This window comes from Hemiscyllium ocellatum, chromosome 2 (genome assembly GCF_020745735.1).
Source record: "Hemiscyllium ocellatum isolate sHemOce1 chromosome 2, sHemOce1.pat.X.cur, whole genome shotgun sequence".
Classification (NCBI taxonomy): domain Eukaryota; kingdom Metazoa; phylum Chordata; class Chondrichthyes; order Orectolobiformes; family Hemiscylliidae; genus Hemiscyllium; species Hemiscyllium ocellatum.
Window position 1 is genome coordinate 142146433 of NC_083402.1, and position 26907 is coordinate 142173339.

General features: G+C 43.8%; 1 protein-coding gene across 1 annotated transcript in view; it reads right to left on the minus strand.

Annotated features, from left to right (window-relative positions):
* The window catches only part of slc24a2 (solute carrier family 24 member 2), a 290313-nt gene that overhangs the window by 76652 nt on the left and 186754 nt on the right, over window positions 1-26907 (minus strand). Inside the window, exon 2 of the mRNA XM_060841993.1 lies at window positions 584-692. Coding sequence (XP_060697976.1) covers window positions 584-692 — 109 coding nt within the window. The remainder of the gene's footprint in view (window positions 1-583; window positions 693-26907) is intronic.

The following is a 26907-nucleotide window of genomic DNA, read 5'->3' on the forward strand; positions in this document are numbered from 1 at the left end:
ACAGAGGGTAGAATCAACCACCCGGGTCCATGGCACTGAAAGGCAGCAGTGCTAACCACTGAGCCACTTCTTCTTCATTAGGGTCAATGTGTCTGGGAGAAGTTTTCAAACTTGATTTTTTTTTCTTGGACAATTCAGTCACAAGAAAACCAATTCCTATGCAGAAGAAATTAATGTTTATTTCTGCTACTTGCATTATAAATAGCCTATTTTCCACTTCATCCCATTTATGTCAATAGCAGGAAAATTCCAAAAAAGTCCTGCTTCTTTGCTACGTCCATTGTGTTCTACTGCGCAAGGCAAACTTCACTCTCAGCGGACTCTCAAGAATCCCCAGCAATTTCCTTCCAATGGCAATTTTGGGGGAAGGAAAGGCTTAGCAGTATTTAGTATGCAGTGCATGCAAGAGTTTGCTTTATTTCAGTAAAAGGAAAGATAGCTTCATGTTATGTTGTGATAGACTGAAGATTGAATGCTTAAACCATGCAGTATAGTAAATCAAAGCAAACTCATTTGTAAAGGTTCCTGATCGGATACATACAATTGCAAGTGTAAACTTTCACATCCAAGTGCAGGGGGTTACCTTCAGCAAGTGGATCCAGAGTGTTGATCATTAGCTGAAAGATGCTGTTCCTCATGAGAGTGTTGTGCAGAGAAGCTGAGCTCCCACCTCGCTGAAGACGTGGCTTGGGCTGTAAAATTGCAAAGATAAATCAGCACCACTTCTACTCAGCAAATTCTACTTAGAATTAACTAAATTCTACTTAGCAAAATAGCAAAGATAAATCAGCACCACTCCTGTATCCTGAGAAGTAGCACATCAATCAAATTACAAAATCCATAAAAGAAATATACTTAATAAAAGTTAATTTCAACTCCCTGTATACAGGTTTATATCAAATTTCAAAGGTCTAACAAAAACACCACCATGCACCTTCAAAAATAATTTCCAGGCACGGAGATGGCTCTTACTGTAGTTAAGCAATTACACAGTTTGTATGGAGTTAAAAATCACACAACACCAGGTTATAGTCCAACAGGTTTAATTGGAAGCACACTAGCTTTCGGAGCGACGCTATCACCTGATGAAGGAGCGTCGCTCCGAAAGCTAGTGTGCTTCCAATTAAACCTGTTGGACTATAACCTGGTGTTGTGTGATTTTTAACTTTGCACACCCCAGTCCAACACCGGCACCTCCACATCAGGACAGTTTGTATGTATTGTTAGTGCAGCAAGCACACTCTAAACAAGTGTAATCTGTGTTGGAATTCAGCTGATCAAAGGAGATAGCTGAGCACTTCAATCAACTATTATATAAGACAATCTGCTTCCTTTGGCTTAATATTCATTTACAGGCTGATATAGATCAAGCAGCAGCACTCTATGAACGTATGATCCATGATTATATTGAAAGGTAGAGCACGCTCAAGAGCTGAATGGCCGACTCCTGCTCCTATGTTTGTAACAGCTTTCATTTTCTTCATGACTAATCTTTCTATAACACTGACATAAAATTGTTTACTACTCTGGTAAACACATTTTGAAAAACAGAGCAAAGCACAACTCCACTTAATAACTGCAACTCGGTAACAGTTTTTAATTCTTAACAGGATCCTAAAACCAATCAGCTATTGGGAAAATAGTAAAGTTAGAAGGAGGGCCAAAGTTTGCAAGCAGGGTATTATTTTTGCAGAAAGTTGTTATCCACAAGACCTTTACTTGACATTGTTTTCCTTACTCTATTTTGATTTTTGGTAATGGACAAAATGCTTGCTAAGGTGCCGTCAAGGGAACTATTTTGAAGAGAATCCTGAACTCAATGTGGTGACAAAACTCAATTAATTTCTCATGCTTGCACGCTTCAATGACTGTGTATGTGGGTGGGTGTGTGATAGACATTCGCTTCTAATTCACCTGCCACCCAATTCTTTTCCTAACTATAGTTTGACCACCATGTTACAAAACCAACATATTTGGAAGGAAGGTGGCTGAATAAATGGAATATTAAAGGAGCTAAAATTTTAATATAAAAAAAAGGTGACTCAGGGTCACTGTTAGGAATACCATACTCGCTAATATATTTTACTCTGCCCTGGATTTTAGCCTGTAGGACATAGTTTTTCTCAAAGTGGAATGCTGAAACGGGTAAACATTTGGCTATTTAAATACGAAGCAGAGAAGTGTGAAGTAATATATTTTGGTGTGAAGAATTGGACAAGGCAATGTAAGTTAAATGATAGAACTTTAGAAAAGGTAAGCACGCAAATGTTTGAAAGTGGCAGGACAAATTTAGAAGACAGGTTATAAAAGAAATTACAAGTCTTTATAAATAAAAGCACTGAGTACAATATAAAGGGAATTATGTTACACTTCTAGAAATGCACCCAGTAGGCCTTAGCTTGTGCTCAATTCAGTGTTAAACTTTGCAAAGGCCTTTCAGAGTATGTAGAAGGGATTTACTAGGACTACACCAAGGATGAAGGACTTCAGTCCTGGGTAAAGGCTGGAGTAGCTGACATCGTTTTTCTTACAGCAAAGGAGGAGAAGAGGCAATTATGATGCTCAAAGTAACAAATGACTTTGATTGAATAGATAATTCATTTCAGTGACAGAAGAAATGGTCTCTTGAAGATTCGTGCTGCAAATGTGTTGCTGGTCAAAGCACAGCAGGCCAGGCAGCATCTCAGGAATAGAGAATTTGACGTTTCGAGCATAAGCCCTTCATCAGGAATAAGAGAGAGAGAGCCAAGCAGGCTAAGATAAAAGGTAGGGAGGAGGGACTAGGGGGAGGGGCGATGGAGGTGGGATAGGTGGAAGGAGGTCAAGGTGAGGGTGATAGGCCGGAGTGGGGTGGGGGCGGAGAGGTCAGGAAGAGGATTGCAGGTTAGGAGGGCGGTGCTGAGTTGAGGGAACCGACTGAGACAAGGTGGGGGGAGGGGAAATGAGGAAACTGGAGAAATCTGAATTCATACCTTGTGGTTGGAGGGTTCCCAGGCGGAAGATGAGGCGCTCCTCCTCCAGCCGTCGTGTAGTTGTGTTCTGCCGGTGGAGGAGTCCAAGGACCTGCATGTCCTTGGTGGAGTGGGAGGGAGAGTTAAAGTGTTGAGCCATGGGGTGATTGGGTTGGTTGGTTCGGGCGGCCCGGAGGTGTTCTCTGAAGCGTTCCGCAAGTAAGCGGCCTGTCTCACCAATATAGAGGAGGCCACATCCGCTGCACCCGATGTGGCCTCCTCTATATTGGTGAGACAGGCCGCTTACTTGCGGAACGCTTCAGAGAACACCTCCGGGCCACCCGAACCAACCAACCCAATCACCCCGTGGCTCAACACTTTAACTCTCCCTCCCACTCCACCGAGGACATGCAGGTCCTTGGACTCCTCCACCGGCAGAACACAACTACACGACGGCTGGAGGAGGAGCGCCTCATCTTCCGCCTGGGAACCCTCCAACCACAAGGTATGAATTCAGATTTCTCCAGTTTCCTCATTTCCCCTCCCCCCACCTTGTCTCAGTCGGTTCCCTCAACTCAGCACCGCCCTCCTAACCTGCAATCCTCTTCCTGACCTCTCCGCCCCCACCCCACTCTGGCTTATCACCCTCACCTTGACCTCCTTCCACCTATCCCACCTCCATCGCCCCTCCCCCTAGTCCCTCCTCCCTACCTTTTATCTTAGCCTGCTTGGCTCTCTCTCTCTTATTCCTGATGAAGGGCTTATGCTCGAAACGTCGAATTCTCTATTCCTGAGATGCTGCCTGGCCTGCTGTGCTTTGACCAGCAACACATTTGCAGCTGTGATCTCCAGCATCTGCAGACCTCATTTTTTACTCTTGAAGATTCGTGATTTGTTACAAACTAGAATCCTGTACCTTTAAGACCGGTGGGAATGGCCATAATAGTAATACTTAAGAGAACTGTACAAATACATGAAGGGAGATAAATACCTAATCAGCCTGTTCAGAGACCTCATTAAACAGCTTTGGCACAGTGGGACTTGAACCCAGGCCTCCTGTTACAGCAGTAGGGACATTACCATTGTACCACAAGAGCCTGTCTAAACACTTACAGGAAACAGGCATGTGGGAGTAATTGAATAGCTCCAACAAAGAGGTATGGTGGGCCAAATGGTCACTTTCTTTGCTTTATAATTTGATGATGCCATCATACTTTAAACACCAAATTTTTGCATTAATTAGTTTCAGTTGTATAGTCGCAGCGATGAATTTTAATAAGCCTTCCCTTAACTCTCAATTAAAAAATACTATTTAATGATAGAAAACTTGACAGAAAAAGGTGGTCAGTGGCATTTATTAACCTGCAGAGTAGTCCCTGTTCAATTCAACTTGGAACTGGGCTCTTGAACTGATTAAGGCATTAACTCATGCTGTGTCAGTCCCCAACCCCTGCTTATTCCATGCAACTGGAAATTGCACTGTTAGTTAACAGACTATCATTCTTAGTAATTACTATAAATCAACAAACTTCACACAAGTATATTCTACATTCAGACTTTTGCAACAGAAAGGAATATTCACGTAATTTGAACAATTACACCAAGTGACTTAGGGTGGACAGCTAAGACCACATTACTGGACTAGATACCACACAACATTACCAGGGGAACTAATTGCAATTGCTCCTACCGTGAGCAACTTGTGATCCTTCTGGCCAGGAGTGGCTTCCTGATGATTACCCACCTTTTAGACAGCAAGGCCAGGTGGGGGGGAGGGGGGAGTGAACAAAACAGGAAATAAATGAAAGGACATAAAAGACAAATCAGCAAAGCAATCAAAAAGTTACTAATGTCAGAACAAGAAAACATCGCATACCATGAAAGTAAAGTGAAAGCCTTTCAAATAAACTTTAACAAAGAGATGGAAAATGCCACAGAGATACCATAACAGACAGCCCTTATATAAAGTCTTACACAAACTCTACAGGAAAAAAAACTGAAACATAGAAGTAGTTGTCAGTTTGAGAACTTGTTTCAATCTATTAGAATTGAAGAGCCTATTTGTTCAAGCAGCACCCCATGAACATTTCCTGGAGTGGAGACCATTTTACCTAGTTCAGTGACAAATTCTACTGAAGTTATGGTTTCATTTACTGAATCCAATTTGTCACATGGAGACATCAAACATCTCAAGACATGAGCAATCTTCGCTAATTATTACTAATCCTCCGTCACCCTGAGAAAGTAATACTGTCAGTGGTGATGTGCCCAAAGTGAGGCAGCTACACAGATTTTCCCAGCCACTTCCTTATCTTTTTGGCCTTCATTGCAATTACTTACAACAGGACTGTTTAATAGGCAGGCTCCTTCAGACAGTCTTTGAAAATCAACAGCAAACTAGGATTTGTGCCACCGTAGGCTGGACTGGATGGAAGCGGCTAGCTCCTTTTTTAGAAAGCAATACATCGCCACCATTCCAGAATTTACTTGAACCCACAAAAAATATCACGTTTACCGTTTTGACATTCTGGATCCAACGTTTGCTGTCTCCAGTCACCAGAAATAAAAACACTAATGACCACTTGGAGAAAATGTTAAAGAAACAAAAAGGTACCTAATTGAATTTAAATAACTAAAATAAGGGTTATGCCCATGAGGCACTGAACTTGTAATTCCTTAGACCAGATATTATGGACTGCAAGTGTTGTCATTTGCCATGTTGATTACTGGCATCATTTTTTGCATTCACTCACAGAATGTGAGCATCATTGATAGACTAACCCTAATTACCCAGAGGGCAGTTAGAGTCAACCACATTGCTGTGGGTCTGGAGTCACATGTAGGCCAGACCATGAAACAATAGCAGATTTCCTTCCCTAAAGGACATTTAAGTGAACCAGATGGGATTTTCCCCCAACAATCTACAATGGTTTGAAGGCCATTATTAGACCTTAATTCCAGTTTTTGAAATTGAATTCAAATTCTACTATCTGTGCTGGTGAGACTCAAAACATTACCTGGGTCTTTGGGTTAATAGTCTGGGTGTTCACTGCGTTTTACTGATGAGTTTTATAAGGGTAAATGAGACAATTTTAATGTGTTTTTTATTTATTAAACCATTTTCCAATAGGACTTCTTTATTGTATTAAAAGTGTTGTTTTTATTGTCTTCCACTATATGCTGTGTCAAATGTTTGAATCCTATCCAACTCATTCTCATTGTAAACATTATAACACATTCACCTCGTGATGTTTTACAAGGTAACCCCCAGGGACAGCGGAATTGACTATCATTGGGTTGTGTGCTGACTATTGCAGAGCTTTCAAAGCTATTTTTTTCTCAGACTAGACATGTTTGTATTTCAATTCTTAAACGCTGGGTTGTTAATCCAGCACCATACATAATTTACCAACATTTTCCTAATAATGCCATAGCAAATGGGTGTCTCATTAAATTAAAACAATAGAATCTGCAGCTCAGGGTTAACATGGTGAAAGTTTATGATCCATACATCAATTCACCACATAAGCAACAGCGGCTCGTAATAATTACTTTCCATTAAAATTATAGGCAGAAGCACTCAAAAAATGCTAATAGTTAGATGATACCATTGAAATACATGAAACTTGATTGACCTACTAAGGGTTAAATACCAGAGTAATCTTTTTAGGAATGCCTGTGATAATACAGCAAGATTCTTCATGTCACCATTAGACAGTAGGTTGCTACAAACAAAAATAACACTAATTGAGCTCTGTCCTAAACACATTTGCCTTAGGTTGATATAAAGTTAGTAGACAATCTGAGTTATCTAGACAATTCTGCTGCGACATGTAATCTGAACAACATTCCCGAATCAACTAAACACACTCATGATCTGGTATGATTGTACGTTTTGCAACCAATACAACCTTCTGGGAAATTCAAATTTACGATTTAGATTCGTAGCAATGTCAGACAATGTCAGATATATCCATCTATCTCAAGATGCTCAATCACCATAGTGAAACCTTTGCAGATTGCAAATGGGACCTTGTGAAAATTAATTGCTAATAGAAAGATGCGAGAAGTGACCCTGGTAAGAAATTGTGGAAATAATTCAATGGTTCCTTTGCTCCTTCTTCCATGGTTAGAACTTGAATTTAAATCAACAACTTTCAGACTAGCTTATTTTATATGGCAATCAGCTGTAGAATATCACTCAACAAACTAAGAAATGCAAGGTTCTGGTGGTCATTAATAGATGAAGCAATACCCTGGGTGATTTAGTGATGGATTGTGTTCAGTTGAGTAAAAGAGCACTTCTGGAAATGAAAGTCAAGAGAAATATAGGGCTCTTGGAGCACGTCAGTAGTGTCCTAACCTCTGAACCAAGAGGCTTGGGCTCAAGACCCACCTGCTCCACAGGTGTGCAATAACACCCGTGAAAACACTGTTTAGCAAATATCTACAAAAATGTTGTCATAAAATCATTAATTCTTCAACAGTGACCACCAGCGCAGAGCTCCTATCTACTAACAAAGCATCACCAAATAGTTGTTAAACCACTGAATTTTTAAAAATCATTCCTCCTAATAAAGCACAATTTTATCCTAGTATTTTATCCCGACTCAGGCGATTGACTGGGTGGAGTTTGCACCTTCTCCCTGTGTCTATGTGGGTTTCCTCCGGGTGCTCCGGTTTCCTCCCACAGTCCAAAGATGTGCGGGTCAGGTGAATTGGCCATGCTAAATTGCCCGTAGTGTTAGGTAAGGGGTAAGTGTAGGGGTATGGGAGGGTTGCGCTTCGGCGGGTCGGTGTGGACTTGTTGGGCCGAAGGGCCTGTTTCCACACTGTAAGTAATCTAATCTATACTCCACCTCCCTTGTGGTGCAGTGGTGGTATACCTACCTCTGAGCCTGGGATTCACATCCCACCTTCTCCAGAGGCATGCACTAACATCCCTGAACATGCTGATGGGGAGGAGTCTCAAACTTCACTGAATTTCAACTTGACACCACCTCAAATTATTCTCTCAACTTTGAGATGGCAATCTAACATTTCTCGCCAATTTGTTCTGTTCCATAATGTCATTCTCACAGTGCAAGGAGCAAAGCAGGATTAAGTTCCAGTGTATTGGGCCCCTACATTTCCATTACCATTAATTTTTTTGAAAAAAGTTCATCAATACACCATTAAATTCTTCACTGCAATTTTGTTTCACCAGACCTCTTATTCCATTTCACACACATCCTCAACCAACAGCCAAAAACAAAATAGACAAAGTCCACACAGCTTTAAAGCCATTTTAAATGGAGAGTCAATGTATAAACAACTCAGTTTACCATTTAATCATATTTATTTCTCAAAATCCAATTCAAACAAATACATAGGCTGCTTCAGCAACAGTAGCAGTGAATTTAGACATTATTTAATAAGGATACTAGCGGTCAAGATTAATTCTTGTTTGGAGAGGTTGGATATGGTATAGAAAACTGCAAAATAAGACCAGAAACCATCAGTCCCAGTAATTTGGTTGATTCTTGCACTTTATTTTGTGCGTTTTCTGGCATTCCGAAACACAAATTCTGCATTTAAGCCAAAAATAGTTTCTCCCGAAAGAATTGAAAATACAAGGTGAGGAGTCTGAGTCATAGTGACCTTCACACTTGAATGGCTAACTGGAAGTGAAGTTTACTGGTCTACTTTAGAGAGAGTAGCTTTTTATTTGTCATTTCTACCATATACAACTTATACAGTGAAAAAATGAGACAGTGTTCCTTCAGGATCGAGGGTCCTACATGGACAGCAAAAACGTAGAGTCTGGTCTATATTTATTCCATTAAAATCAATAGAATAAAAATTAAATCAGTCCTATGTTAAACATTTGACCCCACCGTCCCAGTTTAATGTGGTTGTTGGCATTGCTGCCTGCACCTTTCACATCTCTCCTGTGATGTGCAGTTCCGATGGAGCTGTCTTATTTAGTTCCAACCGTACCTATTTGAGTTTGTGCAAATTATCTGAACAGTGGTTTTACTTCCCAACTCAATTGTGCAGATGCTATTTCGTCCAGCTATATTTTGGGAAGACTAAAACCATTGTCTTTGGCTTCAAGCACAAATTTGGTAGCCTGGCCAACTCCTTTTTTCACCTTCCTAGTCACGATTAGTGAGCTGGCCATCCCATTTCATCCAAACTGAGCGCCCGACTTCAATCTCCCCTTCATAAAGATCATTGGCTTTTATCTGTGCAACAGTGCCTGCCTCTTCCTCTGCCTCTGTCCCTACCGCTATCTGAGCCAATTTACCACAAATTCCCAGCCACACATTTATCACCGCCTGACACAATTCCTCTGGTCACCTTCCCATGCTGTACCCTTTGGAAATTTCTGCTCATCCAATGCTCTACTTTTGATGTCCAATCTTACTCAAGTCTGACATTTCTATCTTCCTACCCTCACTAGCTATTTCACAGAACTTTACATTTAAAATCATCCATTTCTATCCAATTTTGACCTCACACCCTCTCTATGAGCCCTCCTAGTCCAATGAACCTTGATCAGAAGTTTACATTTCTTCAAATTGTTTTGTGTGATGTGGCCATCGCTAGCTCATCTCTTACTGTTCGTAAGGTCATGGTGACATTGCAGTCTAACTGGTAAAAGTACACTATCAACCCCATCAGCAAAGAAGTTCCAGAATTTTGACCTAGTGACAATAAAAGAAGTGATATTGTTCAAGGTCAGGATGGTACATGATTTGGAGGGACTAGTGTTCTGCTATGGTCATCATTCTAGACAGAAGAGGTCACAGGTTTGGAAGGGGCTGTTGAAAAGCACTAGCGAGTTGCTAGCAATGAATTTTATAAATGGAATAAATTGCTGCCACTTATTTGGCAGGGGCCACTGCTTGAGGCAATATTCAGGGTGCAATTAAAGCATACAGATTCTCTTCAATGTTGTTGGAACAAGTAAGTATTCAGCCAAACCTATGATTTGTGCCTTTTCAGCTTTGGAAAGGTTCAAGGAAACCATGAGATGAATGAATATCCAGCCTCTGACTCGCCCTTCTAACCATAATAGTAATGTGACTCATCCAATTAAATTGGTGGTCAGTGGTGAGCCCCTGGTAGTTAATGGCTGTGCATTCAGCAACATTATGCTGTTGGAAGTTATGCAGCCGTGATTCAACTGGTTGACGGTGGTCATTATGTGACATTACTGTGAAAAGGTTCTTATCACTCATAAGTTCAACCTGAATTGTGTTGTATGTTAGGAAGAACTGCTTCAATATTTGAGGACTTGAAAATTATATTGATCATTGTATAGTGAGTGATGATCAGCAGGTGGCTCAGTGGTTAGCACTACTGCCTCACGGTGCCAGGGACCGGGTTCGATTCTAGCGTTTGAAAAACTGTGTGTGGAGTTTGTACATTCTCCCTGTGTCTGCGTGGATTTCCTTTGGGTGCTCCGGTTTCCTCCCACAGTCCAAAGGCGCGCAGATTAGCTGAGTTGGCCATGGTAAATTGCCCGTAGTGTTCAGGGATGTGTAGGTTAGGTGCATCAGTCAGGGGTAAACGTAAAGTAATGGAGTAAGGGAATGAGTGTGGGTAGATTACTCTTTGGAGGGTCATTGTAGACTTTTTGGGCCGAAGAGCCTGGTTCCACACTGTTGGGATTCTAGGATTCCCCATTTCTGACTTTATCTTCGAGGGAAGATCACTGATGAAGCAAATGAAGATGGCTTGGCTTAGGATTGTACTCTGAGGACTTCCTGCAGTGCTGCCCTGGAGTATTGGTTGTTGGCTGCTCACAACGACAACCGTCCAAACTTTCTTTTGTGTTTGGTATGAATCCAACTCATGGTGCACTTTGAGCCTAATTTACATTGTCTTCCATTTAACTTCAGCTCCTTGATGTCACTGTTAAGAACACAGACTGCTATCTTCATTGGCGGGATTGTATTTGTGCTTATGCCAATTTGATGCTCTGACACAGACAAATGAGTTCTGCAAGTAATTTCAGTGCACATGCCTATTAGAATGACCCATTACAAAATTGGTATAGTTTCTGCCAAGTGTGATCCAAGAAATGCAGGGACAGCTGTGTTTTCTACAATAATAGTCACACAGCAAGGGAACAGACCGTTCGGTCCAACTCATCTATGCCGACCAAGTTTCTCAAACTGAATTAGTCTTACTTACCTGCATTTCACCCATATCCCGCTAAACCTTTCCTAATCATGAACCCTGTCCAAATGTCCTTTAAATGTTGTAACTGTACTTCCATCTATCACTTCCTCTGGCAGTTCATTCCACATACAAACCACCCTCTGCGTGAAAAAGTTATTCCTCAGGTCTCCTTTAAACCTTTCTCCTCTCACCTTAATAATATGCCCTCTAGTTTTGAACTCACCCATGCTAGGAAAAAGCATGCTTCACCATTCACCTTATCTATGCCCCTCATGATTTTATAAACCTTTCAGGTCACCCCTCAACCTCCTATGCTCCAGTGAAGGAGGTCCCAGCCTCCCTTTAACTCAAACCCTTCAGTCCTGGCAACATCCTGGTGAATCTTTTCTGAACCCTGTCCGATTTAATAATATCCTTCTTGTAGCAGGATGACCAGAACTGCACACAGTAGTCCAAAAATGGCCTCATCAACATCCTGTACAATCGCAACATGACATCCCAACTCCTATACTCAATGATCTGAACAATGAAGCAAAGTGTACTCAACATCTCCTTGACTACCCTTTCTACCTATGACTCAATTTTCAAAGAACTATGGACCTTATCCCTAAGACTCTGTTTGACAACAGGGCCCTATCATTAACTGCACACATCCTGCCCTTGTCGTCTTACCAAAATACAACATCTTGCCTTTATGTCAATTAAATTCATTCTCACTTGCTAGAAATAGTCACTGCCTGGAACTTGTATGGTACAAATTTTTTTTTGTCATTCATTAATCCTGGATGTTACCCAGGTCTTGCTGTGTTTGCATGAATACAGGCTGCTTCATTATTTGAGTGTGAATGATGCTGAACATTTTGCAAAGTCATCAGCAAACATCGCCACTTCTGACTTTGTGTTGGAGGGGATGGTCATCGATGAAGCAGCTGAAGATGGTTGAGCCTAGGACATCACCCTGAGGAACTCCTGCAGAGATGTCCTGGGGCTGAGATGAGTGACATCCAACAACCACAACCACCTTCCTGTGTGCCAGGTATGACTCCAACCATCAGAGTCTAAACCACACCCCTCCTGCGATTCCTATTGATGCTGGATTTGCTCAGGCTCCCAGATGCCACACTCCATCAAATACAACCTTGATGTATCTCACCCTCATCTGTAATTCAGCGATTGTGACAATGTTTGAACCAGAGATTAGGAGCTGCATGGCCTTGGCAGCACCCAAACTGAACACGAGTTAGGGTGTTATTCCTTTGTATGGGCTGAGCGTTCGCACTGTCAATGACAATGTCCACCACAATATGGATGATCAAGGGGAGATTGATGGGCTGTAATTGGCTGGATTGGATTTGTCCTACATTTTGTGCACAAAGGTTACCTGGCCAGTTTTCCACACTGTCGACTTGATGCCAGGTTCGTAGGTGTACAGGAATAACTAATCTAGGGGCATGGCACATCCTGAAACACAAGTCCCAAATACTATTGCTGGAATGTTGTTCAGGTCCAAAACTTTTGCAGCATCCAGATTTTTTTCCAACCTTTTCTTGATACCACAAGGAGTGAATTGGATTGGCTTAACCCAAGGGTTTGTCAAACTCTGCAGGTAGAGATGAACTATCCTCCCAGCACTTTGGGCTGAAGATGGATGAGAATGCTTCTGCCTCATTGCTTGCTGGATCCCTCACCACTGAATATGGGGAATATTGATGGAATCCCATCCTTCAGTGAGTTAATCATCCACCATCATTTACAATTACTTTTTGTTATTTACATAAACGATTTGGATGTGAGCATAAGAGGTACAGTTAGTTAGTTTGCAGATGACACCAAAATTGGAGGTGTGGTGGACAGCGAAGAAGGTTATCTCAGATTACAACAGGATCTGGACCAGATGGCCAATGGGCTGAGGTTCGATTCTCCCCTCAGGCAACTGTCTTTGTGGAGCTTGTACATTCTCCCTCTGTCTGCGTGGGTTTGCTCCGGTTTCCTCCCACAGTCCAAAGATGTGCTGGGCCATGGCAAATTGCCCAGCATACAGGGATACGCCAGCTTGGTGGGAGGGTCAGTTGGACTTGATGGGCTGAATGGCCTGTTTCAATACTGTAGAGTTTGTATGATCTTGTAATAAGAATAAGGTCAAATGGATTTTTTCCTTCACTACCTGCCACAGATCCAGTCGAGCAGCAATGTCCTTCATGATTCGATCAGCTCAGTGAGCAGTGGTATTACCAAGCCACTCTTGGTGGTAGACATTGAAATTCCCCACAACACAGTACATTGTTCTTCTGCCACCCTCCATGCTTCCTCCAAGTGTTGTTAAACATGGAGAACCACCGTTAGCCAAAGGGATGGAGGGTGATCAGAAAAAGATTTCCTTGCAATGACCTGATGCATGAGATTTCATGTGGCTCAAAGTCAACAGTTATGGACACACAGGGCAACTCTTTCCTGACTGTGTCTGTCCTCTGGTAGGTCTGTCCTGCCATTGTGACTGAACACAGCCAGCAATCCTGATGGTGATGACTGAGGGTATGACTCTGAGAGAATGACTATGTCAGTGCGTTCCTCTCCTAGTTTTCACACAAGGTACCAGATATTGTTGACGAAGACTTTGTAAGACCAACAGTGCTGTTTTTCCCTCGGTCATTTCTGGTATCTAGGGTGAAACCACATGATCCACCCAGTTTCATTTCTTTGAGGAGGTTTTGTAGTGCCTAATGCAATGCCTTTCCGACAGCAGCTTAGAGTCAAACACGTGGGTGGCACGGTGGCACAGTGGTTAGCACTGCTGCCTCACAGCGCCTGTAGACCCGGGTTCAATTCCCGACTCAGGCGACTGACTGTGTGGAGTTTGCACGTTCTCCCCGTGTCTGCGTGGGTTTCCTCCGGGTGCTCCGGTTTCCTCCCACAGTCCAAAGATGTGCGGGTCAGGTGAATTGGCCAAGCTAAATTGCCCGTAGTGTTAGGTAAGGGGTAAATGTAGGGGTATGGGTGGGTTGCGCTTCGGCGGGTCGGTGTGGACTTGTTGGGCCGGAGGGCCTGTTTCCACACTGTAAGTCTAATCTAATCTAATCTCTGTGGAATAATTAGTCAGACCAGCTAAGGATGGCAGATTTCCTTCCCTAAAAGGACGTGAGGTGAACCAGATGCAATTTATTTTTTCAGAAAAGAAAACAAACGCACAATGGTTCATGTCACCATGAGGCCAGAATCCTACTTTATTCAAAATTTCACTATTCACGGTGACAGGATTCAAATCCATGTCCTTCCAACATTAACATTAGATTCGAGACAACTGGCCCAGTGACACTGCCAATTCATTACTGCCTTCCCATAAAGTGGGATTGTGATGAGACACACCATTAAGAGGAGACTTGCTAAAAGTAGCTGTCAAACAGTACTTAGCTGAACAAGTTATGATGCCTTAGTCCCATGTCTCATCAGGCAGTCTGAAGTAATAATAATCGATATTGAATTTTTACCCTTCAGTTTCTGTGCAGATTTGAAGGTAGGAGTATATAGAGGCAAGGAAGTCACATTATCGTTTCATCAATCCTTGTGTGATTGATACGATTGTCTAAAAGAAGCATGCAACACTAAGTGTCTTCACAATGAACGCAATTCATTTCTTCTATGTGGCTTGGACATTTAAAAATAATTGGAAGAAAATTGCTAGATCAAGATTTTAGTCAATTGTTATCCTCCTTTGGGCCATTCCACTGAACACTGTTTACTACCAAAGCTTTAGGCTGTCACTTCTTTGTAAGTTTTGATTTATGAAATGTGCTGCATGGAGGAGTCTAATCGATAATGGATGTAAGCCGGCTGCTTCTAAAGTAGTACCTGCACCTGAAATCGGGCCATTTGGACTAACACCTTCTCATTATATTTGAATGAGGATTGTTGCAAATAGATTTTGAACACAAGAATTGTGAAGCATGGGATGACAATTCCTTTGCTGGATCCAATATGTTGTCCAATTAGACACCAACAGGGATAAAAGTACCTCATGTTTGGCTTTTTCTGCAATGCCCCCCTAAACCAACCTCTGAACAGCTTCACTCGTACAGCAGCTAGCACCCGCCATTTTTATTCCGGTCACACTGACCTCAATGCGCAGGCCCAATTGCAAGAAAGGTTACGGTAAGGTTGCCATAATACTCTTGGTTCACAGGCCTGTTCTCTCAGTAGAGAGACGTGACTGTTGGCGGATTAACCTGAGGTGAGGGGAGAACTTGAGAAGGAGACTCCTTCATAGTTACCTCAGCCACAGTGTGGATATGAAACCACTCTGTTGGTGCCTCTCTGCATCGTGAACCAGCCATCCAGCCAACTGAACTAACTGAGCACAGGGTTCGCTAAATAAGCAGATTGTTTGTGTGTAACCTGCTAGGACCAAACCTGGGGCCATAAACCTTTCTTGGTTAATTTGACGTCCTCTTCAGATTTTTCTGGTGTACTTCACTCGCTCCAGAAAGCGAGCAGCTGATCACTAAACTTACAATCATAGTCTGATGAAGATGTAGAATTTATGTTGTTCATGTTTAATTTTCTATTTGGTTTGAAGCCTAATAAATTGAAGCTGAGGTATGGTCCTGATTAAAACAAAAGGTGGGCAACTGCCAAGCAAATGCAAAATTGTGAAATAACAGAATTTTCTATTACAAAATGTGTACTAGCCAGTGTAGGAACAATCATGGCCAAGCTGCAAGGTCTGCTTCTCCATTTTATTAGGTAACAGCCGACACTTACCTCAATGTCACTTTCCCACACTATCTCCATGTCCCTAGATGTCACTCATCTCCAGAGATCTGTTGATTTCTCTGTTGAACATGCTCAATGATTGAGCTTCCACACCCTTTAAGGTAAGGAGTTCCACTAATTCTGTTCCAGTTACAAAATTATGTTTCATCATTTCAAATCAAGGAGAATTTTTAAACGTCGAATTACTTACTTTTCAAAAAAGATGGACAGCAACTTGCAATTTAAAAGGAAGGTTTATTGCAAGGATTTCCTATTAGTACCCCAGCTTCTGACATTCTGCTTTAAACATGGTCTCCAACAGAAATGATGAGTGTTTCAATAAAAGCTACTGTTTAGCAGACACCGGTCTGATCAAACCCCCTCAAAATGTTCGTGTAATAACTCGAGAGAGGCTGGTATCTCATCACCAAGTCACCCTTTATTTACACATGCACAGTGCTTGACACTGATCCTGCTTCCTCAGAGCCCAACCTCAGGATAAAATGAACCACTGACACTCCCTATTTATATCTGTCAATCTGTTAATCTGGTCCAATCAGGGAACTCCTATTCTATGAGGTCCAGCTGGCTGACCAGGTTATGATCACTACAATTAGCACATCAAAAAATTGAAAAGATTGAACCTTGTTTGCTTATAAGATAAGAACTGATTCAAAGTGCAATTTGGAGATGATTACAGATGCTGTTATTGACTTTATAAAGACTTCAGAGAAGTAGATGCCCGTATTGTTGGTACTGATGGTAGCCATGATGCGGAGGTGCCGGTGTTGGATTGGACAATGTCAAAAATCACACGACACCAGGTTATAGTCAGGCAGGTTTATTTGAAAACACAAGCTTTTGGAACCTCACTCCTTCTGCAGCTGCTAGGAGTGGGGCTCCGAAAGCTTGTATTTTCAAATAAACCCATTGGACCATAACCCAGTGTTGTGTAATTTTTGCCCTTATTGCCGAGAGACATGGCTTATGGCACCTTGGGGCATGCTTAAACTATTTTCTTTTTTTAAGGAGGAGCAGCTCGTCAATAACACGGAGAGTGAGCACGACATTTTAACATTAGTGATATGGACAAACATCTCACTAATCACCTGGAATACTTACTGAGAGACTAATTCTGCACAACATTAATGCAATTCAAGCAGATTATAAAATACAACCATTCCCTTTAGCGCTCAGGGTTTACTTTGTAACTTCGATGTTCAATGCAAGTTAAAATTTCTATTCACACTTCTGACCAATCATTCTACAGTATTTCCACAAAAGCATTATTTATTTAACGAACACGTCACAAAACACCATGGTTTTCCTTGGGTTTTCCCATGAAATTCATGAATTTCCTCCAAATGAAAATGTAAATGTTTCTTTCTGGTGGTTTTACAACTCATCGTTGTAATTATTTATGAGTTGCATCATCAGAACAAACAATGAACACTTCTTTCATTAAAAAATTACATTTCTTTTTCTTAAAAAGTAAAACCCCAACATTAGAGACAAAAAAGATAATCAGAGGGTTAGATAGGGTGGACAGGGAGAGCCTTTTTCCAAATATGGTGACGGCGAGCACAAGAGGGCATAGCTTTAAATTGAGGAGTGATAGACATGGGACAGATGTGAGAAGTAGTTTCTTTACTCAGAGAGTAGTAAGGGTATGGAATGCTTTGCCTGCAAAAGTAGTAGATTTGCCAACTTTAAGTTGTCAATGGACAAGTATATGGACGCACATGGAATAGTGTAGGTTAGATGGGCTTCAGATTGGTATGACAGGTCGGCGCAACATCGAGGGCCGAAGGGCCTGTACTGCGCAGTAATGTTCCTATGTTCTATTCCTTCTCATCTTTGCATTCCCAGGTAAACCACCAACACTAAAAGATAGATCTTTTGGAAATGAAAACGTGGCAGACAGAGTGTGCCCATTGTTGGAGTTATACTGGCTATAATTGTTCAGGTAGAAATGAAGCCATTAACATGGAGCTGAATGATGGAGTAGTGGCTTTGGAGGATGATAGCATGGTCAACTAAATCAAACCCTGAAGAAATGTTAAGGCAGCTGAGATAGAATAATGAATGATATCCACTTTGAATGGTGGGGAAGTAAAGGATGAAAGCCAGAATGCACTGATTAGGGCATAGAAAGTGGAATTTAATAATGGGTTTGGCAATTGGGACTTGTTCAGGCAGCAGGGTGGTCTTAACACGCCATCATCTGCCTCCACCAGGATTAGTTCCATGGTAGGAAGTCTGTAGAAGGAATGGCCTTAGTCCACCATTGCTATTAACATTGTGGATTGCTTGCAACTGGTGCATAGACACTTGGTACCCGACAGAGGCAGAGAAACAGTAAGGCAGTCTGCTGCCCTCATTGCCACCCTCCCACTAACCCCATCTCCTCTCCCCTACATTCACCAGTAACCTGGGACCCACTGAGGATACAGGGCTTCCCATGTGTTTCAGCAGCCACCATCGCCCTATTGGCACCGCCATTTGATGAAGCTGCCAGCCTATAATTGGCCGACAGCTCTTGGTGAGCAGGATCCTTGTCCCTAGGTTCTTTGATCCTGCCTCATGGCATTTTGTTCAAAGGAGAAGCGCGAAACAGCTCACGAGACCTACGTCTCCGCAAAATAGCACACTAGGTTTCTGAAACAACCGCCTGATCAGAAGGCTGAAGGTGGAAGTGACACGTTAACGTTTTGGTTTAGAAGAGGGCATGATGACAGCAGTTTTAAACAGGAAAGGGGATGGTGCCTCAGTAAAGGAAACTAATGTGGACAGAACGGGGAATTCATGGCCTAGAGTTCAGTGAGAAAGGTGATTGGGGAGCTAGGATTTGCAAAATGGAGGTGTGAAGAGTGATAAGAGATTGCAGAAAGGGGCTCCAGGACTTGAGTCTCCATGTGACCTGAGAAACATTGATGGAAACTATATCAGTGAAGTGACTGGGATGCTGTGGACAGGGATATCAAAAGGGTGGAACTACCAAGTAGTAAACTAGGCTTTCTACTGAAATATAAAGAGCTCGAAATAAATTAAAAATCAACTTTATTTTTGAGGGTGAATTCTACTGTTGGACTTTGCAAACAAATCCTCATGTTTAGATCAGAGTGGTGCTGGAAAAGCACAGCAGGTTAGGCTGCATCCAAGGAGCAGGAAAATCAACGTTTCGGGCAAAAGCCCTTCATCAGGAATACAGGTGAGGAAGCCTCCAGGGTGGAGAGATAAATGGAGGGTATGGTGGCTAGGGAGAAGGTAGCAAAGAGTATAATAGAATGCCTCATCTTCCGCCTCGGAACACTTCAACCCCATGGCATCAATGTGGATTTCACCAGTTTCCTCATTTCCCCTCCACCCACCTTACCCCAGTTCCAACCTTCTAGCTCAGCACCATCCTCATGACCTATCCTACCTGCCAATCTCCCTTCCCACCTATCCCCTCCACCCTCCTCTCTGACCTATCACCTCAATCCCCACCCCATTCACCTATTGTACTCTCTGCTACCTTCTCTCCAGCCCCATACTCCCCCCCCCCCATTTATCTCTATTCCTGATGAAGGGCTTTTGCTCCTTGGATGTTGCCTGACCTGCTGCGCTTTTCCAGCACCACTCTGATCTAGATTCTGGTTTCCAGCATCAGCAGTCCTCTCTTTTGCCTAAACACATCCTCATCTCCAGCGAAGATAGGGAGTTTGAAGTGGGTGGACAAACTGATGGGGTATGGATATCAACTTATCTTGTAACTACTATCACTAACGATTCAATTGAAAGGTGGAGGATATTCTCCAGTAGCCCCATTCCAATCAGAATATCTTACTGTATCACTGTGTACTGCACCATCTAGTGCCTCATTTAAGAACTAACTTCAGACAAGCAAGGTTCGGAAATTTGATCAGTTGATTGTGTGTGAATTGGTACGTATTCAAAGTCTTCGGGCAGTAAGAAGATTAGCTCAGAATTCTGGAGTTCTGAAGGAGGGTCACTGGTCGCGAAATGTTAACTCTGATTTCTCACCACTGATACTGCCGGATTTGCTGAGCTTTTCCAGCAATTTCAGTTTTTGTTTCTGATTTCCAGCATTCACAATTTTTTTGATTTTTATTTGAACTTTTAATGCTCTCCACACTTAGAAACATGAGATCAAATAAAGCAGCCAGGTCAAAAGTGGGGTGAGGTTTGGTCCTAGCCCTTAATTAGTTGACACTGTGTGAGAATCAAAGTTATGGACCAAATGTACCACTGCTCAGTCTGTATCCATTGTACTTTATATTCCAAATTGTTGAGGAACAGGAGAAACAGGAGTAGGCCATTCAGCCCATTATGCCCCACCATTCATAGCAATCTTGGCTGACTGAATACTCATTGCCTTTTACTCACCACATTGCTATTACCCCTTATGCCATTGGTAATCAGAACTCCATCAATACAAAGCAATGGGGACAGAGTGAGGATCAGACGCATAATCATTCACACAGTAACACCTTATGATGCCTTGCTTTCACTATGCAATACAGGTATTGGATTCCTCCCCTTTTAAAAGATATAAATACCCTTAGCTCAGAAGGTAAGATAGGACCAGAGGTGTAAGCACCTGACTCAATACATTTCCAGTGAGAGAATAATCTAAAGTAAATTCATGGCCAGCAACCTCACCTGAAGGTTGCTAGATTAGAGTGATAGAGTCAAAGGACATACAACATGGAAATGGACCCTTGGGTGCAACTCATCTGCGATGACCAGATATCCTAAATTGATATTCTTCCCATTCATCAGCATTTGTCCCAATATCCCTCTAAACCCTCCCTATTTACATATCAGCACCATCCCCATGACCTGTCCCACCAGCCAATCTCCCTTCCCACCTATCCACTCCACCCTCCCCCCTGACCTCTCACCTCCATCCCCACCCCCATTCACCTATTGCACTCTTTGCTACCTTCACTCCAGCCCCATACCTCCAGTTATCTCCCCACCCTGGAGGCTTCCTGCCTCTATTCCTGATGAAGGGCTTTTGCCCGAAACGTCGATTTTCCTGCACCTCGGATGCCTTTTAAATGTTCTAATTGTACCACCCGTCACTTCCTCTGGCAGCTTGTTCCATACATACACCACCTTCTGTGTGAAAATGCTGCTCCTCAGGCCCCTTTTAAATCTTTCCCCTCTCACTTTAAATCATTGCCCTTTACGTTTGGATTTCTCTACCCTGGGGAAAAAAAACATTTGCCATTCATCCTATCTATGCTCCTTATGACGTTACAAGCCTCTACAAAGGTCACCCCTCAGACTCCCGGGGATAAAGCCCAGCCTGTCCTGCCTCTCCTTATAGCTCAAACCATCCAACCCAGCAACATTCTTCTAAATCTTTTGTGCACCCTTTCAAGTTTAACAACATCCTTCCTAGAGGAGGGAGAACAGAATTGAAAGCAACAGCCTCATCAGTGTCCTGCACAGCCGCAGCATGACCTCCTAACCCTGATTATCAATGCATTGACCAATGAAGGCAAGCATACCAAACACCTTCTTCACTACCCCGTCAACTGTGACTCCACTTCCAAGGAACTATGAACCTGCACTTCAAGGTCTCTTTGTTCAGCAACAACCCCCAGGACCTTAACAGTAAGTGCCTATGTTCAGCCCTGATTTGCCTTTCCAAAATGCAGCACCTCACATTTATCTAAATTAAACTCCATCTGCCACTCCTCAACTCTTTAGTCTATCTGATCAAGGTCCTGTTGTACAATGAGGTTACCTACATTGCCAGTGTAATAACTATGCTGTAACAGGGGCATGGAACATAAGTCTTCAGTATTATTGCAGGAATGCTGTCAGGACCCATAGCATCTGTAGTATTTAGTGTGTTCAGCCATTTCTTAAGACCATGGGCAATGAATTAGAGTCAGAAATATACAGCATGTAAACAGACTCTTCAGTCCAACTCATCCATGCCGACCAGATATCTTAAATTAATCTAGTCCCATTTGCCAGCACTTGGCCCACATCCCTCTAAGCCCTTGCTATTTATATACCCATCCAGATGCCTTTTAAATGTTGCAATTGTACTAGCCTCCACCACTTCCTCTGGCAGCACATTCCATACACGTACCATCCTCTGTGTGAAAACATTCCCTTAGTTCCCTTTTATATCTTTCTGATCTCACCCTAAACCTGTGCCCTCTGGTTCTGGCCTGTCACACCCCAGGGAAAAGACCTTGGCTATTTACCCTATCCATGTCCCTCATGACTTTATAAACCTCTATAAGGTCACCCTTCAGCCTCTGACAAAGCAGGGAAAACAGCCCCAGTCTGTTCAGCCTCTCCCTACAGGCCAGATCCTCCCATCTTGGCAACATCCTTGAAAATTTTTTCTGAACCCTTTCAAGTTTCACAACATCCTTCCTATAGGTGGGAGACCAGAATTGCACACCATATTCCAAAAGTGGCCTAACCAATCTCCTGCACAGCCGCAACATGACTTACCAACTCTTGGCTGAGGCGAGCATGCGATGCTGGGGGGGCCTCATGAGGAGACCTGAGAATAAATATTGTACTAAGATCTAATGAAACATGGAATTTATCTAGCAATATCACATGAGACTTTAGAATAAAGAGATTAATAGTCTGCAAGGAACAGCTGCTTAATATAGATTGAATTAAAATGAAAGACTCTTTGCACAAGAGTGCATGACAGTTTTTTTTTCCTTTTCAAGTATACATGCAACCTCCTTTTAAAAGTTAGCATTGTTTCAGTTTCCCACCAGTATTTCAGGCAATGCACTTCCAATTGGGATGATTTGCTGCATTAAAAACAATTTCCCATCCGCCATCCCAAGATCTTTTCCTCATTACTTGGAATCTGCATCCTCTAGTTCTGGGAGTTCTTTCAGCAGAGATTTCTCTCTATCTGCTCTAACGTTTTGCACATTAAGAGTAGTCAAATAAAACCTTGAAAGGAAAACCATCATTAATTTGGAGTAGACTACATTACAGATATGTATTTTTAATTACACGCAAGTCTTTATTTAGGATTCTTCCATGATCAGACATCTCAGCCTGCACATTTGGGGTAGTTTACAATCCACATACCCATTTGAAATAAAATATTTTATTATCTCCCCTTCCATTCTTAACCCAATTTATTAGATTCATGAATGTATTTGCCCAGAAACCTGTGACTATGCTCTGCTGCTTCAACTACGAGGACGAGACACTGTGACTCACAGGTGACCTCGTAGATCACTTACTGCATTTACTATAATTCACATAGTCAGCTACTTCAGGATCAGTATAGCTAGGGTCACCACAGCATGGAGGGATCAGGGATAAACATTGCCTGGCCAAAGGCTCACGTATAAAGCTGGCTGGTCCAGCTAGAAATCTTCTAAAGCAGCTTAAAATTAGCTTATTTGGGAAGATTGGTTTCTATGGGAGCTAAAGTGTGCTGTTTTAATGTTCCAGAGAGACAGATGTTAGACCAATAATACCTGTGTCTTGCAGATGGACAGGTGGGAACTCAGATAGGCATTCCCCTGAGTCACTGTATCAGCAAACAAGGGAATGAATCCAGCTCTTGTCCCTCCTGCTTGCTGGCACCAATTTCTAAAAGACAGCAACTGTCTACTTCCCTGTTCCATTGACCCTGATGACACCAACAATCTGTCCTAAACCTTGAGGAAATTCAGAGCCTTTGGCTGGCCACACCTCTGGGAGATTGCAGCATTCAGGATGCAGGTTCGACTCATCACCTCTGTGTGCATTTTGGGTTCTGTTAAAAAATTACCTACACTAATCCTATTTCCTCTCCTTTCTTCATATTTTAAATATGGGAATTGTTTTTCAAATACATATCCAAATGCATTTTCAATGCTATTATGGCCAGTGCCTCAGTAAAACATAACATTCCATGTTCCAGTAACTCGCTACGATAAACTTTTCTTCATTAAGTTTGGTTTCTCTAAATGATATTACACCACCTATGCTGTTTCTAACAATTCATCAACTCCTGGGAATAATCTTTAATCATATATTCTGTCAAAACCCCTTGATAACTCTTTAAAAAAACACACCCAGGCTCATGGTTTCAATGAAGGCTTTACTATTTCAACTATTTCTTCATAACCGTATATGGGTGGTATTTGCCCATATAGGAAACCCTGTTTCTTATTTGCTGTATTTTGCTATTTGTAAAGCCTGTATTTCAAACTTTTAATGTTGAAGTATGACAAGGTGTATTTTTTCCACTCTTTTACTGTAGTGCTTTTTAAATTTGAATTAATTTTCATTCTTAATCCCTTAATTAATCTGAACACTCTGGTTCTCATTAATCATAAGCCCCACACCTCTCAGAAAAGTATAACAAAGAGTCCTTGACTCCCCTGATAATTCAGTGAGTATATCCACAACATCAGTCATACTGATGGAGTCCAGACTTCAAATCCCTGCCTGCTAATTTCGCAGACAATAACCAGCATGTGTGAAATAACTTCACAGAGGCTGGTATCCCGTCACCAAGTCACCCTTTATCTTCACGTGGAGAGTCCATGACACTGACCCAGCTCCCTCAGAGCCAACTCTCAGAGTGATCAGTATCTCAGACACTCCTACTCTTTGTTTTCTTAAAAAAAACGAAATGTCAGACATTCTAAACTCCCACACTACTACCTAACTGCGGTAGTGCTTATTTTTTCCCCAGCACCCATGGTGTGCGAGTGCAGGTGTGAGACGCAGTGAGAGACATAAGGTGTACGAATCTTTATTCAAATTTCCACCACCAGGAAGAAAGGAACCACCCAAGTGGCCAGTGACAAGCAGTGCCCTTCACATCAAAGGGCAATGCTGTGTGATCAAACAGTGAAGGGGAGGGCAGGGACTAAATCAAAATAGAGTTGGAGGGGGAAATGATGCTCTCCACTCCCTGCGGCGCCCACCTCTCCCTGAACAACTCCAGGGTGTTGGTGGACACCACGTGCTCCTTCTCCAAGGACACCTGGGCCCTAACGTAACCGCGGAAGAGGGGCAGGCAGTCGGCCCTAACGACCCCCTCCACGGCCCGCTGCCTGGACCTGTTTATGGCCAGTTTGGCCAGGCCCAGGAGCAGACCCAATAGGAGGTCTTCAGACCTGCCCTCCATCCTCCGCACCGGGTGCCCGAAGATGAGGAGCATGGGACTGAAGTGCAACCAAAAGCAGAGGAGGAGGTTTTTAAGAAAATCAAAAAGGGAGTGCAAACGCCCACACCCAATATACACATGGTCCACGGACTCCACAGCACCACAGAACAAGCAGTTGGGCTGGGAGTCCGTGAACCACCGCAATCTGCGGTTGCAGGGGACTGCTGCGTGCAGCACCCTCCACCCCAGATCCCCGAGAGAAAGGGGGAGGACTCCCGCGTAGAGGGCCCTCCACTGCCCGGTGGAAAATGGGCACGCCAAGGCGTGTCCGGACGGTGGATGAGGGAGAAGAGGTGGACGGTGTGCAGCAGCAGACTATACAGGGTCCGCCTTTTTAACCCCCTGAAAGGGAACAAAATTAAGAAGCGGCTCAGGTTGTGGGGCACAGGCTCCCGCAGGAAGTACGGGACCTTGGGGCCAATGTGAAATTCCGTCCGGGCTGGGGTGAGCGCAGACGGGATCCCACTGCACACCTGAGCCTCCTTCACCTGGTGCACTATGTCGGGTCCGAGCACCGCCATTTTAAGGCGTCGGATGGCGGTGGCCATGTACCTTGCGTCTACCACTGCCCTGCTCGCTACGTCCTGCAATGGCATCCAGCCCAGGCCCCCGGCACTCAGCACGTCCCCGACCCTGGTCACCTTCGCCGCCACAGCCCTCCCCTCTGACAGCCACTCAAACCCGCGATTACGGAGGTGCGGATTCCTGAGCAACGGCTCCCTGATGACAGCTGCTACTCCTGCCGGAGGGTAGGCGCGGCGCGATTCGACCATGTTCCAGACAGTGATCGGGGCCTGGTAAATGACAGGCAGCACCTTGAGGGCGACCTCCAAACCTTCATGGTTGACGAACAGGAGCTGCGTGTCGTAGTTGAGGTTACGCACCTGGCGGAAAAAATACGTCGCCAGGGCGCACCACCTAGGAGGAGGCTTGACGTAAAAGTATCGCTGCAAGGTCTGAAGGCAGAAAGTCGCAACCTGGGTGCGGACGCACACCAGCGACTGACCGCCCTCCTCAACAGGGAGACTCAGAACCTGCGCAGCGACCCAGTGCATCTTTTTGTCCCAGAAGAAGTCGACCAACGTTCTCTGGACATCAGCGACAAAGCCAGGAGGAGGGACCAAAGTGACCAGCCGGTACCACAGCATGGCGGCCACCAGCTGGTTTATGACCAGCACTCGGCTCCTGTAAGATAGCACTCGGAGCAGTCCTGTCCAGCGGCCTAGGCGAGCCGAGACTTTGGCCTCCAGCTCCTGCCAGTTGGCCGGCCAGAATTCCTCAGCCGGGCTGAGGTAGACCCCTAGGTAGAGGAGATGGGTGGTACTCCAGCTGAACCCCCGAAACTCCTGCGGCAGGGAGTCCACCCACCACGGACCCACCAGTAGTCTGGAACATTTGGCCCAGTTGATCCTGGCGGAAGACGCCGCCGAGTACACAGCCTGGCACTCGCGCATCCTCCCTAGGTCAGCCGGGTCGTTGAAAGTGAGGTGCACGTCGTCGGCGTAGGCCGAGAGGACCACCCCTGTGCCCGCGCCGCGCAGAACCAGCCCCGACAACCTCCTCCGCAAGAGGCGCAGGAAAGGCTCCACGCACAGGGAATACAGCTGGCCGGACAGGGGGCAGCCTTGACGCACTCCTCTCCCGAAGCGAAGGGGCGCCGTCAGGGACCCGTTAACTTTAACCAGACACTCTGCGGCGGTGTACAAAGGTCGAATCCGGGCGACGAACTGCGTACCGAACCCGAATGCCCGCAGAGTCCCGAGCAGGTACTGGTGATCGACCTTGTCGAACGCCTTCTCCTGGTCCAGAAGGCGCTCGGCAGACCAGCCCGTCGACAGAAATGGATCAGGTCCCGGACCA